This window comes from Chiloscyllium punctatum, chromosome 22, assembly GCF_047496795.1.
Source record: "Chiloscyllium punctatum isolate Juve2018m chromosome 22, sChiPun1.3, whole genome shotgun sequence".
NCBI lineage: Eukaryota > Metazoa > Chordata > Chondrichthyes > Orectolobiformes > Hemiscylliidae > Chiloscyllium > Chiloscyllium punctatum.
In genome coordinates, this window is record NC_092760.1 from 69,000,680 (window position 1) to 69,016,467 (window position 15,788).

Genomic DNA, 15,788 nt, shown 5'->3' on the forward strand with positions numbered 1-15,788 from the left:
TGATTCTCCAAAAGGGATCTAGAGGTTCTGCTAGACAGGATGATACAAAGGTGAGGCAGTAATGTCCAATACGATCTTTACAGTCTGGAGAAATGACCAGCAGTGTCAGAAGAAAGTCAGTGACCTTGCCTGCTCCATGAGGGTATGTGCCATGTGCTTCTCTGCGCTACTGCACACACTCACTCTATCTCTGCTATCCTACCCACTGCCCAACAACACTCATGTTCTACTATTCTCACTAGTGCCGGCAATATCTCGACCTGACACACTCTCATCTCCCACAATCCCACAACAGCACTAACCCAGTATGACTTCCGTGCGGCCTACTCACTCCCTTGGAACACTTTACCATCTTGTACCCACCGTCAGTAACCGTGAAGTTATGTGGTCCACTTTGATCTCATTCAATTCTTTCCTTTCATTACAAGAGAAGAAAATCTATAACAGGGCAGAAAGAACCTGTATAGATGAAGGGGTGCTTGATATTAAGCTCTCACCCCATAAGAGGAGGGAATCCTGGCCCTTACAGGAGGAGACTGGAACTGGTCCAGCAGGGATGTCAAAACATCCATGTTCCACCAACAAAGTAAGCACCACTTTTTATTCAACTGAAGCTCACACAGTAACCTCACTGTCAGTGCCACTCATTGTCAGTGTCACTTCTAAAACCACTGGCCAGAAGAAGAGTCAATCTGTGCTTGAAATGTTAACTCTGTTTCTCTCTTCACAGATGCTGCCAAATCCGCTGAGTTGCTTCCGCACTTTTTGTTTTTATTTCAGACTTTCAGCATTTTACTTTTATTTGCGGGCAATGCATTAGAATAGACAGAAATTAAGGATCCCCACAACTCTGTGTTTGTATAGTTCATGGTTCTCTCCCTTTAAAAGCCTGAACATCATTGGATCCCTGAAGTCCCACCCTCACAGGCTGAGTCACTTACCCCACCCTCTCCAACTGTGGTCACAGCCATTTTTTTCATTGTCGCCTACTTTCGATTTCCAAGGTGACTGAGGGTAACTACTTTTCAGGAGGAGATAGTTTTCACCATCCATTTCTATACGTCAGTGAGGTCCCAAACTTCAATGTCCCCAGATTCCAACCCAACCTTTCTCAAGATCCCTGCACTCTCTACCTTTCTCATCCAGTCCCCGCATTTGAGACGATCATGTCAAGTGTGGTCTCAAACTGTGACCTCCTTGAAGCCAGGGTGCTCCTGACAGTGAACGAAACCACCCCCTCTCACATGATTCCCCTTCTTATCCATGTTTTACTGTATCTGTCATTGCAGATACAGGTTCCACCCCTTAATATGGACCTACATGGACTTCAGCGAGGAGAACTTCCGTAAGACAATGAGACATGGCTGGCTGCTTACTACACATGCAGTGTGTTTGACATTGAAGCTGCTGGCACATGATGTAGGTGTGAGATTGACTTAGTGCACTGCCATATGTTAAGATGACCACCCTCTTGACTGAGGAATGTTGACCAGAAAAGCAACATGTCTGGTTGTGTGACCACCCTCCCTGCTCCCCACAGCCCCCCCCCCCCACCCCCCACCACCACCACCACCACCACTAAGGTGAGGCATGGATGCTGGGAATTTGCAGGTAGGCAGTAAGTGAGTGAACAGGCCAACAGTCCAGAGATGCAGCCTGATCCGGTCCTTCAGTTGGGTGTCTGTTTTGTCTGCAGCAGCCTTTCAATGTTGATGGGCAGTTCAACACAAGTCTATGCTTCGAGAGCACCCTGCCAGTATCAGTGGTGCCATGATAGTCATGAGGGGTTGACAAATGCTGGATGCCAATGTCTGTGGATAGAGTGTGCATATGGCTGGAGCCCCTTGATCATACCCTGAGGTGCTATTTGTCCGTATGCAACATGGAGGTTCGTCAGAGCAAGCATAAAGCTGAATTTTTCAGGTACCTGCTCCGGTTTCTCCATCAAGTTTTCTCAAAGTCTAGCCAGTTTAGTACATTTGGTAAGATAGAAAGCAGAATTTTAATAAAATGAGTGTTCCTTTAAGATCCTAAGACCCTAAGACTTCGGAGCAAAAGTCGGCTATTCAACCCACCAATTCAACTTGAGATCATGGTTGAACACGGTAATCCCTTTTCCCATATTACACTTGATTCCCTTACAGATTGAAAATGTGTCTATTTCCGCTTTGAAATATACTCAATGATCCAACTTCGACAGCCCCTACAGTAAAGAATTCCACAGATTTATCTGAAAAATCTCCATATTGTGTACGAACAAACAGCACCTCAGGGCTTCAGCCACATGCACATCCTATCCACAGACATTGGCATCCAGCATTTGTCAACTCTTCATGACCATCATGGCATCTCTTTGAAACATTTCCTCCTCATCTCTATCTAAATAGGTGACTCATCCAATTCTGCCTTCGATCTCACCTTAGCCCACTTCTCTACAACCGCTGTAAGGTTCCACTTTTTGTTCTCAGATCGGGCAAGTAGATACTGATTGCCTGATTAACATTCATCAGTATATGTACTCCTACAGTGCCACCTGCTACAAGATACCTCCATTCCTAATGAAGGGCTTTTGCCCGAAACACCGATTTTCCTGCTCCTCGGATGCTGCCTGACCTGCTGTGCTTTTCCAGCACCACTCTAATCTAGACTCTGGTTTCCCGCATCTGCAGTCCTCACTTTTGCCACAATGTGAAAAGGCCCTAACCATTGGAAGCTTGATGCTGAGATAGGGCAGATTAAAACCATCTTGTTTGAAAATAGCTCCTTTGATCGAATCATCGCTCATTGTATATCACAAATGCATAAAAGGACCTATGTCCTTTTGGCCCTGAACAGTGTACGGTCTATGCTAGATTATCTTGGAAGGTAAATATGCCTCAAAAGTTTTAGCAACACATAATCTGTCTCATATCGATACTTTGCAGTGAACACCCAGGTGCTTTTCACAAAAGAAACAAGCCATAAAGATATTTTGCCAACACGCAGATGAATAATATGATATAAAGTTTCAGTGTTAGCTTGGTGCTAGGTTCGTCAGCCATACATCCCAGTGACTGGCATATTGTATTCAAGCACATGTTCCATTGAACAACAGAGAAGTCAATTGTGCTCAACTAGCCCACGTTTGCAGGTCTCGGAACACCATGTCCGACATTAGATATGCTTCTGCTAATGGACAACATTTATTAAATAATTTGGACTGTTCTAAGAATTACATTGGAAACCTATTTAAAAGGCTGACCTTGTAGTGTGGCTCATCTATATGTGCTACAGCTGAAGGGTATTAATGCGTAAAAGCCACGAGGCAAACTATGAGGCAAAAGGAATTTGTACACACATGGTAAATTTTTGTTTGGGAAAGAGGTCGTGGAAACCGCTAATCTGCTGCATTCCAATCAGAACCTACCTGCTTGGTCTGACAGATAATGTTCTTGCTGTAATTCTTTGACAATGATAATCTAACACTCAGCAACTTCTTATGCTGATTTCTTGTGACCTAGTCCTGATGAGTATGACAAAAAGCTTTAGGTTGGTTTTAGCAATGTTAAGCCTCATTGATTGTAAAGCATTTTGGTATTACCTGAGAGGGTGAAATGTTTTCTTTCTATTCCTAATTCTACTGAGTTGAAATCATGTTGAATAATCTTATCAAGCTAGAGTCTTTAATCTGTGTGGAGCTGTCTCAATGGATCAGATGAGGTGATAATCCACTATTACTGCTATGGGTTAAAGGCATGGACAAGGGAAGGGCTTACAGAGTCAGTTGTTTCAGAGCTAGATAAGCATATGTTTTCCTTTTCATTTTCTGGTTGTATTTTCATTTATGTTCTATAATGTCTCCAAACTAGACTTAATTTATGCTTATTTCTTTCATTGAAGCCTTGGAGGAGGAATGATGGATGAGCACAGACACAGAAAGACTGAGGCCTCAAGGTACAAAATGAAAACTTAATGGACAGTGCAAATGTGACTTGATCCCAGTGCAGGTCTTCATGTTAATAGAGAAATATGCTTTTGTTCCACAGTCAATGCAACTGGAAGGATACCAAACTTACCCTGGAACCGTCAATACATATATTTGTCATAGATTTGAATCATCAACTAATACCTAATAGCTATATTTTACTGGATTTCCTGAAAGCAAATAATGGTGTCAATACCTTGCCATAAACTGTAGATTTTTACTTCCATTTGGCCTATCATATCTGTACTAGCTCTGTGAATAAGCTTTCTACTAAATGCCATTCCTCCTTCTTTTTCCCCAATCTCCTTCTTTTGTTTTTCAGTTATTAGTCCACTGAGTAAAATGATTCAACTTCAAATGATGTTTCTGATAAAGTATTTAATTTTCCAAAGATTCTCAAGTAATTTCCTAACTTCTCCCTTATTTCTATAACATTCACATTAATGTATCCTCTAGACAGGGACTCACCGAGCAAGGAAAATATATTTTCTCAATTTACCTTTAATAAAACATTAAAGGTAATAAAAACATTCATTTCACAATATATTTGAACAAATGCTTTTCGATATTATCTTTTCTAGTTTGTAAAGGTACTTACTAAAGCTATTCTAGTTACATTATTGCACAACTGAAAATAACTAATTTGCCGTTTCTTCTAAAAGTTGAACCATCATAAACAGTACAAAGATTAAGTCAGTGGCCAACAGAGTATCATGTTGCAACAACTACTCTATTTGTAAGATCAGTTTTGTAAAAGAAAAATGATAACAACTTGTGCAAAGGGAGGACTAATCATCCCCTGCAGTTAAAATTAAAAATAAACATTGGCATGAGAATGGTCAAAAGTCACAAATAACTCATTGTGGAATGTTTTTCTGACAGCTTCAAGAGGAAATGCCAGTAGCGTGTGGAAAAATATTCCCATAAACTCATCACTTTCTGGAATTGGTCAAGTCTAAATCTTTCGGTGGATGGTAAAACACTTTACTGACTATGCCCTACGCCCACGACAGTGGATAAATTAGGGAGGGACCAAGAACATCAAATTTAACTGCTATGTTATCATTCTCAGAGTCAATTGGGCAATCTCTTGCTAGCCTCTGCCATTTCTGTTTGGTTTAATTTATACTAAAAATGTTTTAATATTCCTCATAGACTCTGTTCCTGCTGGAGCCACTCCTTCGTCTCCGCCGCATCTGCTCCCAGGAGGACCAGTTCCAATACTGTACAACCCAGATGGCCTCCTTCTTCAAAGACCGCAATTTTCCCCCAGACGTGATCGACGATGCTCTCCACCGCATCTCCTCCACTTCCTGCTTGTCCGCCCTTGAGCCCCGCCCCTCCAATCACCACCAGGACAGAACCCCATTGGTCCTCACCTACCACCCCACCAACCTCCATATACATCGTATCATCCGTCACCATTTCCGCCACCTCCAAACGGACCCCACCACCAGGGATATATTTCCCTCCCCTCCCCTATCAGTGTTCCAAAAAGACCATTCCCTGGTGGTGGGGTCTGTTTGGAGGTGGCGGAAATGGCGACGGATGATACGATGTATATGGAGGTACCTTTTTAAACCAATCTCAGCTCTAACGTTTGCCAGCTTTTTCCTTACATTGGTGGCTGCCTCAAGGAATGTATGAACAGTTAAGAATAAAGGAGGCTGCAATTGCAGAATAATAGCGACTTAAAGAAGAGAGTAATCAGATTTTGACTTAAAATAGATTGCATGCAAATTCACGCTCGTATCTTTCCCAATCATGTTACATATGAACATAAGGAGTAGGAGCAGAAATAAGCCATTCAGCCCTTCAAGTCTGACCCACCATTTAACAAGGTCATGACCAATCTGCCCCAGGCCTAAATTTCTCCTTGTCCCAGCTTATGATAGCCCTAAAATCCTCATATTTAAAAAATCTATCTACCTCTGCTTTAAATACTTTCAGTGCTAGCCTCCACAACTTTCTGAGATCAAAAATTGCAGATATTCAGTACCCTCTGGGAGAAATTATCTTCATATCTCAATTTTAAATAGGTGTCCCCTTGTGCTGTAACGATGTCTTCCAATTTGAGATTTTGTCGCTAGTGGAGACATCCACCCAATATCTATCTTGTGAAGCCCTCTCAGAATCTTGCCTGTTTCAGTAAGATTATCTTTTATTCTTCTAAACTCAACAAATAAAGGCCAATTTGTTAACCCTTCATCCCAGGAATCAATCGAATGAACCTGTTTTGAATTGCCTCTAATGTCAGAATTCAGGGTCCAGAACTATACACGGTATCCCAGGTGTGGGCTCACCAACATCATGTGCAGTTGTAATAAGACTTCAGTATTTTTAAACTCCAACCCATTACTATGAATAGCAAAATTCCATTTACTTTCTTAATTACTTGCTGCACCCAGAAACATTGGTGCTGCACTCTTTTGGAGACTGTTCACTTAAATTTGAGTCTACCTTTTGATTCTTCCTAACAAAGTGCATTATCTCACACATTCCTACATTAAATTCCAACTGCCAAGTTTTTGTCCACTCATTCAACTAATCTACTTTTTTTTGTGTGTTCCTTATGTCCTTATCAGAACATGCCCTCCTATCTATTTTTCTATCTTTGGCAAACTTGGATTCATTACACTGCCCCCTCCTCCACATCATGAATATAGATAGTAAATATCTGAGGATCTAGAACTGTTCCTGTGGCACTCCACTAGCTATGTTTTTCCAACCTGAAAAAGACCCATTAACCCAGAATCTCTCTCTTCAATGGGTTAACCAATTGTCAATCCATGCTAATATATTACTCCAAATACTGTGAGCTCCAATCTTGTGCAACAATCTTTATATCATGTTATGTCAAATGTCTTCTGGAAATCCAAATACTACATCGGTTGGTTCCCCTTTATCAACTTGTTATATCCTCAAAGGTCTCTAGTAAATTGGTCAACATGATCTCCCTTTCACAAAACTATGTTGACTCTGTTTGTGATTATGTTAAGTGTCCCAATTTTTCTTCCTTTATAATGAACTCTAGCAATTTCCCAACAGCAGATATTAGATCAATTGACTTATTATTTCTTGCTTTTTATCACTCTCCATTCTTGAACAGAGACCTTAGCAGTTGTTGTCACATTTTCCAATCTGTTGAAACTCTTCCAGACTTGAGTAAGTTCTGGAATATTTCATCCAATGTCTTCACTATCTCTGCATCTACTTCCTTTAAAACCTTTGGATGCAAACCATCAGGGCCTGGTGACTTGCCTCCCTTTAGTCCCGTTAGTTTATCAAATACTTTGTCCCTCATGATAGAGGCAAAATAGATTAAAAAAGAGAAAAACAAGTCTGAGTGTTGGAATGCACTTGATCATTTAGATGGCATCACAAATATAATTACTGTGTGCAATGAAATCGTAAATGTGTTTACGAATGTATTTATGATTTTATTACAGATAGTGGATAGCTGAAATGCCCTTCTTATAAGTGCAAAAAACAAGTTATGAACATCAAAATATAAATGCATACACACCCTCACCCCAACTATTTTCTTTTAAATTGATGTGTATAGCATTTCCAGCTTGTCAGCAAGTTTATTCCATTTGATTTTCCCACTAGAGTTCTTACTTCCTGATACTGACAGTATTCTTCATGTCCTGCCAGGACTCATCATTACTGCAGCCATTGATTCTCATCAACCAAATGGTGCTCATAACGACAAAAGATTATTTTCTTCTCTTCTGTGTGATTTTAATATTAGATTTCAGTTGTTGCTCATAGCAAAAGAGTGTTTTACCAGCTATAAAATAAACTCCATTACGTTTCTTTACAATCCTCTTGTAGCAAGTACATAAAGAACAGATCTTGGCCAGTAATATCATGCGATAAATAAAGCTGCCTTTGGGGTTAGGAGATTGGGATTTTATCATTGGCAGGCATTTAAACCATTAATAGCCATAAGTTTTTTAGACATTTGGCAAAATTTCAAATAGGAAATTTGGATTTCAAGGTAATATGTCCCAAATCTCCCCATTTGCTGGAAACAATCCTGGATAAATATCTCCATTCATGAGGCAACAATAACTCACTTGTACCTTTGTCACTCATGAATTACTTATGGAGATATTTATTGTATTACCATAACATATTCTACTTAGAGTACTTGGGTAAATTTACAACTCAGTGTTACAGCCCAGGAATATCAGCTGAAGTTGTTTTTGATGTCACCTTGCCCTTGAGATGCTGTTTTTATGGAAATATGATTTTTATTTTTATTGGTGATTCCCCAAATACGCATTATAAATTACAACCCATCCTTTTTAGTGAGCGACAGTGGGAGAGTTCTGAGTGGAGTGCCAGGAATTGTTTCTTTGTTATTCCTACTGTTTCCATTTTTGAATTACAAATAGACTGGTAAAATGTATAGATGATACTAGATTAGAAAGTAGCCTTGAAACATTTAACTTTTAAATATGTAAATGGATGATAAATTTAACATGGATTAGTGCCTAATGGATAACTAAATGAGCATTATCAGCAGTTCATAAATTATATTGAGATAGTTAGGGGTAATGTTAAAAAGAAATGTTGGGATTTTTGAAGGCCTAAATTTCAGCATCTCCAGTCACTGTGAACAAACAAACAACAAAGCAAATCACATTCAAACTATGCTGTGTCTTAATCAGAACTATCTTGAATACTGCAAAAAAGAACCTACATTTATATGGTGCATTACACAACCTCAGGATGTCCCAAAGCACTTTACAGCCATGAAATGCTTTTGAAGTTGTAACGTCTTCAGGTAAGTAAATGTGGCAGTCTATTTACAGGCTCCCACAAACAACGTGATAATGGTTAAGTAATCTATTCTCTTTACATGTTCAATGCAAGATAACTATTGGCTCGGACTTCAGCGAAAATATCCCTGATCTTTTTGAAATTAATACCACTTTCATTTCCATATAAGACAGCAGAGGGGCTTTGGTTTAATTTCTTATTCAATATTATAGGTCTCCCTTCATACTGCGTGAAGCATCAGCCAGGATTCCTTGTTTGCATCCATTAACTAGAATTAGCTTTGAACCCATAGCATCCTAACTCAGAGATAAAAATCACACAACACCAGGTTATAGTCCAACAGGTTTAATTGGAAGCACACTAGCTTTCGGAGCGACGCTCCTTCATCAAGTGATAGTGGAGGGCTTGATCGTAACACAGAATTTATAGCAAAAATTTGCAGTGTGATGTAACTGAAATTCTACATTGAAGAATTGATTGTCTGTTAAGCCTTTCATCTGTTAGAATACAGTGATAGTCTATCACTGTATTCTAACACATGAAAAGCTTAACAGACAATCAATTCTTCAATGTATAATTTCAGTTACATCACACTGTAAATTTTTGCTATAAAATCTGTGTTACGATCAAGCCCTCCACAATCACCTGATGATGGAGCATCGCTCCGAAAGCTAGTGTGCTTCCAATTAAACCTGTTGGACTATAACCTGGTGTTGTGTGATTTTTAACTTTGCACACCCCAGTCCAACACCGGCATCTCCGAATCATAACTCAGAGATGACAGTGCTACCACTACAATCATAGCTGTATGAGTCTAGGTCTAATCCCTCATATTAGGGGAATCGTCAATTTAATCATTGAATCATTTGACAGATTGCTAGCACCAGAGGGCTGGATAGAATGGACAGTTTGGAGGCAAATGCGAAGTGGTTAGGAGTTGCCATGAATGATGCAGAAAGGTAAATGCAGACCCCTTTAATTGACAATAACTTAAACGACACAGGTTCAAAGCAGGAACATTTAGTTCTGATGTTCATAAATTCTTCGGTAATTAAAGAGAGTCAATGCATGTGCTATGGATTTCCAACCAATGAAGTGTGCAGCTGATTGCTGTTGCCTACAATGAGAAGTTGACCATAATTGTAAGTCATCAGCCTCCTTTATATTGGGCTAGTGAGCCTCCTTACAAAAGGCCTTTCAAAGACAGGAGTGCTAGACAGAACATTGGTACCGATCATCAGCTGAAAACAACCAAACTGAATGGAATGTAAACCAAATCGCATTCAAATTATTGGTTCTATCTTCTTTCTCTCTAGATTTTCTGACATCTCTGGCTCCCAAAATTTTGGGAGCATCCTGCATCCAATAGCTGTTGATACAAATGTCACAAATGATCTACAGAAGTTATAAAATAATTACACTGCCTGCGCTGGTAAATTATAGGAATCAGTTCAGTTTGCTGGTGCCACTCTGCCATTACCTGTATGTTTCCTGCTGTGCATTTGCAGGTGAGAGAGTTTGAAGTAGCGTTTATTACACCCAGGATAGGGACACATGAATGGACGCTTTTCGTTAGCCTCTGTGTTTGCTCTGACAATGGTTGGTGCAACTCCCGGGACCCTCCGAACATCCTGAAACAAGAAACACAAATAAAGATTAAACCTGATTTGGAGAGTGCCGGTGTTGGACTGGGGTGGACAAAGTTAAAAATCACACAACACCAGGTTGTAGTCCAACAGGTTTATTTGGAATCACTAGCTTTCACAGCGCTGTTTCTTCATCACGTGGTTGTGGAATAGAATCATAAGACAAAGATTAGACTAACTTTGGTGAAACTAACAATAGTTCATCTTTATCCTTGATAGATTGGATATAAAATCAATTAGGGTATAACTTTGCATTGTAGCTTTTAAATCTCAAAAATATTAAGCCAACCTGTTTGAGGCAAAGATTCAACAGAAGCATATCTAACCATTTCTCTTAGAGTCAGTGAATCTTACAGCACAGAGACCATTTGACCATCATGCCTGTGCCATCTCTTTGTAAGATGTATCCAATCAGTCCTACTTTCCCTGAAATATCTACACAAACCCTGCATATCTGTTTCTTTTTAAATATCTAATTCCCTTTCAAAGGTTACTGTTGAATTTGTTTCCTCCATCCTGCCATTGTGACCCCTTTTAGGCAGTGCATTCCAGATGCAACTCTTCGCTGTGCGACAGTTTGACTCCTCGTATCCTTCCATTTTCCCAAGGAAACATTGTCCATAACGTGATAGAATTTGGAATTCCGGTTGAGAGGATAAACTTGAGTAGGAAATAACTGTGTGAAACTTAATTAGCAACTGGGAAAGAAGTTTAGTAGCAAAGATAGTCAAGGAACAATGGTAGATATTTAAGAAAATAGTTCATGACTAACAACAAATATACAACCCAATGAGAGAGAAGGATTCTAGTAAGGGGATAAACCAAATATGGTTAAGCTGGCAAGTTAAGGATAGCATCAAATTGCAAAAAAAACTTTGGCAAAAAATACTGGTATGTCAGAGGATTGGGAAAGTTTTAAAACCCAATCAGGTAACCAAAGAAATTGCAAAGATGGAGAAGGTAACCTTTGAGGGTAAGCTTGCAATTTGCATCTCAAGTCGAACATTAAGAACTTTTTTAAATATATAAAAAAGAACAGAGGAGCCAAAATTAATATGAGCTTCTTAGAAAACAAGGCTTGAGAAATAATAATGCAGAACTAGGAAATGGCAGAAGTGTTGACTAAATAGTTTGCATTAATCTTCACAATAAACGTCACTAGTAGCATTCCAAAACTGCTAACTAATTAAGGGGCAAAATGAAGGGAAATTACTGTGATGACTTCAGCTAAAGAAAAAGTACTTTGGAACTAATGGTGGTAAAGATTCATAGATTCCCTGGACATGATGGAATGCTTTCTTGGGTATTAAAAGAAGTTGCCATAGAGACAGGGGTTGCCCAGGTAGTAATCTCCCAAGAATCCTTAGGTTCTGGAAAATGCCAGAAAATTGTCAATATGACATATTTATTTACAAAGTGAAGGTGATTAAACAAAAGACAGGCAAATATATGCCAGTAAGATTAACATCTGTTATTGAGGAATTGTTAGTGTCAATTATAAAGGATGCAACAGCAGAGCGCTTAGAAATATGTAATATGATTAAGCAGAGTCAGCATGGCTTCATGAAGGGGGAAATTAGGCTTAGCAAATGTATTGGAATTCCTTAAGAAGGTTGTAAGCAGGATAAATAAAAGAGAAGCAGCAGATGCAATATATTTAGATTTTCAGAAGACGTTTGATAAGTTACCACATGTTAGGCTATTTAATAGGTTAAGAGCTCATGATATTAGAAGCAGTATATTAGCATGGATAGAGGATTGGCTAACTAATAAAAAAAAGAGTTGCAACAAAGAGGGTACTTTCAGGATAACAACCTGTAAGTGGTGGAGAGCCACAGGGATCAATGCTGAGGGCACAATTATTTACAATATACATTAGTGACTTGGATGAGGTAAGTAAATGCACTATAGCCAAGATTGCAGAAGACACAAAATGGTTGGGAATTCACTGAGGATGAGACAAAGAATCTGCAAAAGGTTATAGACAGGTTAAAGGAATGGGCAAAAACTTGGCAGATAAAATATAATGTGGGAAAATGTGAAGTCCCATTTTGGTAAGATGAATAGAGGAACTAATTATTATTGAAATGGAGAAAGACAGATTTTTAATCAGTAAGGGAATCAACAGTTATAAGAATAAGACAGGAAAGTGAAGTTGAGGATCAGCTAGGACCTCTCTGAAAGGAAAAGCAGACTTAATGGGGTGAATTGTCTCTTTCTGGTTGGCAATAATCCTAGATCCCTATTCTCTGGTTATTGCCCTCCTGGAAGTAGAAATATTTTATCCTCTTTGGTCCATAAACCCCTCAAGATATTGAACATCTCTATCAAGTCTCCCCCTAACTTTAGGTAAATTATCTCAGCTTCTCTAGTCTCTCACTTTATTGAAGTCCATTTTTCCAGGTTTATGAATAGCCAGAAATATTGGACATCCTGAGACACCAGTTCTAATGAATCTTTCTTTGTTGTCATAATGTAGTCAGACATTTATGACATCTGTAATGCCTAGAGGTAAAGCATAAAGTGCACCAGTACATCTGTTAACTTAATAGGTGAAACCCCTGCTATTCAGTATTCTTGGACCCTACTATTAGTTATTCTATTACATCAGGTGTCTGCCTCTGACTTATGCCTTCACAACAGTCCAAAGCACGCATAATTCCTTCTTATTATCTGAACAAGGCCATTTGGAATTCAGTGGTTTGCTAGTAAATTAAGATTGATGCTATGAGGCTTCACTGATGGCAGAACTTTTACATAGAATCTTAAACACACTGAGGACAATGAATAGCGTGGTAAGTTCAAGCCCATACCTCTCCGCACAGTGAGTTGCTAAGTTTAGCCAAGAGTGAAGCAAACTAGATGACGTGCCAACTTTCTGAGACCAAAAAGAAGTCTTCACCTTTCGTTGAAAAGTGGCATATTCCATAGGAGGCCATAGAGAAGGAATAAGATATAATTGAAAAGAATGATGGACTAGGGGAGAACAAGAGATCTTTTCTATTTTGTTAGCAATACAATTTTCATGCATAGCGTATAGATTTTGGGGCATTGAAGGAGGCCAATTGGTCCAGTGTGTCCATGCCAGCCAAAACAAGTTATTCAATGAGATCTCATCTTCCAGCTCTAGTCTGTAGTCCTGTAGGTTGCATTGTGTCAACTGCACAGCCAAGAATTTTTTAATGAAATGTGAGTTCTGCCTCTGTGACCTTTTCAGGCAGTGACTTCTCTGGGTGAAAATTTACTCCTTACCTCTTTGAATTACTAAGTTCTCCTGCATATTGACCTCTCTGATAATGAAAATAGATTCTTCCTATCCATTCTATCTAAGTCTCATATAATTTTAAACACTTCAATTAAATCCCACTTTTGACTCCTCTGCTCTAAGAAAACAAGGAAAAACCGTGTTTAAAAAAAATAATGCAACTTTACAACACCTTGTGTACATAATCCTTTTTTAAAAGTTGTTGAGTACTCCTGTAATATTCATATTCAAGGAACTCAACTGCAGGGCCCAATATACTATCTGTTTAGAAAAGTATAGAAGGAAATTATATTATGGCATTAGGATCAACTGTTTGTCATTTCAGTTTCTATTGAAAGAAATGTCCTGCAGATGGAAGAACATTATACAGCACGAGTATTAATCATGATCTCCCTGTGTGAGAGGAAATCATAAATAATGTTTTATCAGTGTGCAATGTATCAGACAGCAAGGTTTCACTGATAGGATATTATAATGATTAATATCAAGTATTACAAATACAGATAAAATCAACACTGATTGAAATTATTTTGCCAACTCCTCAAAAATATGCAGCAGGTAAGATTGAAGAATGTAAACCTTCAAAATGCTGCCACCTTGGTTGGTTTTCAGTCTGTGTCTTAAGTAAATGATAGAATGAGTGTTGAATCTACATTTTTTAAACCTGTTGATAGAAAACAGAATCTCCTTTGCTGCTCCTGTAGTGTTGAGAAAATCTTAAATTAGAACCATCTGTATGTACGAACAGTTTGTGTCGGCCAATCTGCTTTCACAGTGCCTACAATCAGCTTTCCCAAGGTCAGATGCAAAGGTTTAACTTTCTTGAAAGACTGTAACAGACACACATGTTGGAAGAAAGAAATATTGCCATCACTCACCTGAAGCCCTCTGAACACCCCGTGTGTATGTATTCTGTATTGCGTACTACAGCTGTACAACATAGGAGCATTGTGATTGTCAGTCTCATATCCTGTCGCGTGGCTGTAAGGATAGTAGGAACAGAGTGATTCTCAGTAATCATATTCTCCATCTGCTGGAATTTGGCATTGCATGCTGGCATCTATTACCTTAATAGATGAATGTACAATACAATAAGAAACCTGTAATTTTAACTTTGGACATCTCAAAATGTTTTATGGCCAATGAAATTTTGTTTTATTTGCAGTCACTGTTGTTCTCAAAGGAAACAGCAGCCAATTGGCACACAGCAAGCTCCCTCAAACAGTAATGTGATAATTGACCAAATAATCTGTTTTAGAGATATTGGTTGTTGGATAAATATTGGCCACAACACCAGGGAGAACTCCTAACTCTTCTTCAAATAGAGGGATGGAATCTTTTACGTCAACGCAGCCCAAATGATTCAACAAAAATTCCAGAAGCTATTCCAGGTGTCAGTCCACAAAATATCAGATTTATTGGATTAGATTTCGTCACTTGTTTATCATTAGTTTTGAACTCCCAGTACTTATTATTCCCATAATGCACATTACAGTACCATGCACAAGTAAATGCCAAAATTATTGTTCAGAGAATATGAAGGATTATTTGTGATGTGCACATAAACTTAATAAAAATCCTTAAGATGTTTCATTTGCCTTAGATGCACCTGTGCTCAGAGGGTAGCAAGTTGGCCCTTGCAAGAAAGGGTTATGGGTCAACCTGCCTCAACATCTCAAACAAAAAAAACTGTACTATCATTCAATATTGTCTTTTCAATGAGATATTAAACCAAGGCCCCATTCACTCTCTTAGTTAGAGGTGAAGGATCCCATAACACTATTTCAAAGCACAGCAGAGTTATATCAGGTGTTAACTGATTTTAACTTTGCAAACATAGACTGGGACTGCCATAGTATTAAGTGTGTGGACAGTGAGGAATTTGTTAAATATATTCAAGAAGATGTTTTTTATCAATACATAGATGTACCTATAGAGAAGGAGCAAAACTTGAGCTTCTCCAGGGAAATAAGGCAGGGCAAGTGACAAAAGTTAGTGGGGAGCACTTTAGGACCCAAGGATCATAATTCTATTAGATTTAAAATAGTTATCGAAAAGGAAAGGCCTTGTATAAAAGTTAAAGTTCTTAAATGGAGTAAGGCAAATTTTGATGGTATGAGAC

The 15,788-nt window shown here is 38.7% G+C and overlaps 1 protein-coding gene across 5 annotated transcripts in view; it reads right to left on the reverse strand.

The window, feature by feature from the left end:
* Nucleotides 1-15,788, reverse strand: part of wt1b (WT1 transcription factor b) — an 89,841-nt gene that overhangs the window by 15,723 nt on the left and 58,330 nt on the right. For all 5 annotated transcript variants that reach the window (XM_072592607.1, XM_072592606.1, XM_072592609.1 and 2 more), the window contains exons 4-5: nucleotides 14,545-14,647; nucleotides 10,236-10,386 (exon numbers count right to left, since the gene is read on the reverse strand). In XM_072592607.1, the coding sequence (XP_072448708.1) occupies nucleotides 10,236-10,386; nucleotides 14,545-14,647 (254 nt within the window). The remainder of the gene's footprint in view (nucleotides 1-10,235; nucleotides 10,387-14,544; nucleotides 14,648-15,788) is intronic.